The 934-nt window shown below is 42.0% G+C and overlaps 1 protein-coding gene across 1 annotated transcript in view; it reads left to right on the forward strand.

Moving 5' to 3' along the window:
• ADAMTS13 (ADAM metallopeptidase with thrombospondin type 1 motif, 13) overlaps positions 1 to 579 on the forward strand; it is a 20,384-nt gene extending 19,805 nt beyond the window's left edge. Inside the window, 1 exon segment of the mRNA XM_010190101.1 lies at positions 421 to 579. Coding sequence (XP_010188403.1) covers positions 421 to 579 — 159 coding nt within the window.
• Positions 580 to 934: the final 355 nt, after the last annotated feature.

A 934-nucleotide genomic window follows, 5' to 3' on the forward strand; every position in this document is an offset into this window, starting at 1 on the left:
CATATAAAAGAGTAGACAGTACAATGGCTCTGTAGACACTAATCTTTGTACTTTTCTTCAGGTGTTTATTGCACCAGACTCTTTTATGGAGTTTTCTGAAAGCTCTATATGCCTTTGCTAACCTGTTGTCTATCTCTTTGTCAATCTTACCATCCGAGGAAATGATACTTCCTAGATAGTTGAACTGCTGGGCTGACTTAAGCTCTGATTTGCCTGTAGTGATGTGGGGATGATGGAAGACTTCCTGAGGTGCAGGTTTGGGGTGTTATTTGTGAATAAGCACTACTGATGTCTACTGTATTTCTTCTAACCTTTTTATAGGGCAGCTTCTCCCCTGAGTGACCAATTGGCAAGACCGCAGTGTTTTGTGGGTACCTCCCTTGTAGGCTGGTATGATACGATGGTTCTTTCTTTATGCAGGTCCGTGATGTAAGCACCATGAAGACGATGGTGTTTCATGGGAAACAACAGTTCTTCTGGCAATCGACAGGAAGCCAAGCTGAAGTTGAATTCCATGAAAATGTTAAGGAACACCAGACCAGTTTCTGGGCTGAATATCATTCTATTGAGCCCAAATAAAAGGGGCCAGGGCCACTGCACTGAGTAAGGCCATGGTTCAGTTTTGTCACTGCTGCCTGTTCACTGATCGAGGTCACATGAGTCATTTCACCTTTTTGCAACTGCTTCCCCATCTACTAAATAAGAACAATAATATCTGACTCCTTTGAGATCTCAGTTAATGTCTATACAGATTGTGCAAAAGACATGTAACTACCAAATGTTTAGCAAATAGTTCTCGCAGGGATTTTCTATCTGTGCTGGTTGGTATAAATGCAGTTTACATGTCTGCAGTTAGTGACTTGGACACTGAAGTCTTAGGGTCCTGCTTCTGTAATATACTGTGACCTTTCAGGATGGTCGTTTAATTTCTCAG

Source organism: Mesitornis unicolor, unplaced genomic scaffold (genome assembly GCF_000695765.1).
Source record: "Mesitornis unicolor isolate BGI_N332 unplaced genomic scaffold, ASM69576v1 scaffold16790, whole genome shotgun sequence".
Classification (NCBI taxonomy): Eukaryota; Metazoa; Chordata; class Aves; order Mesitornithiformes; family Mesitornithidae; genus Mesitornis; species Mesitornis unicolor.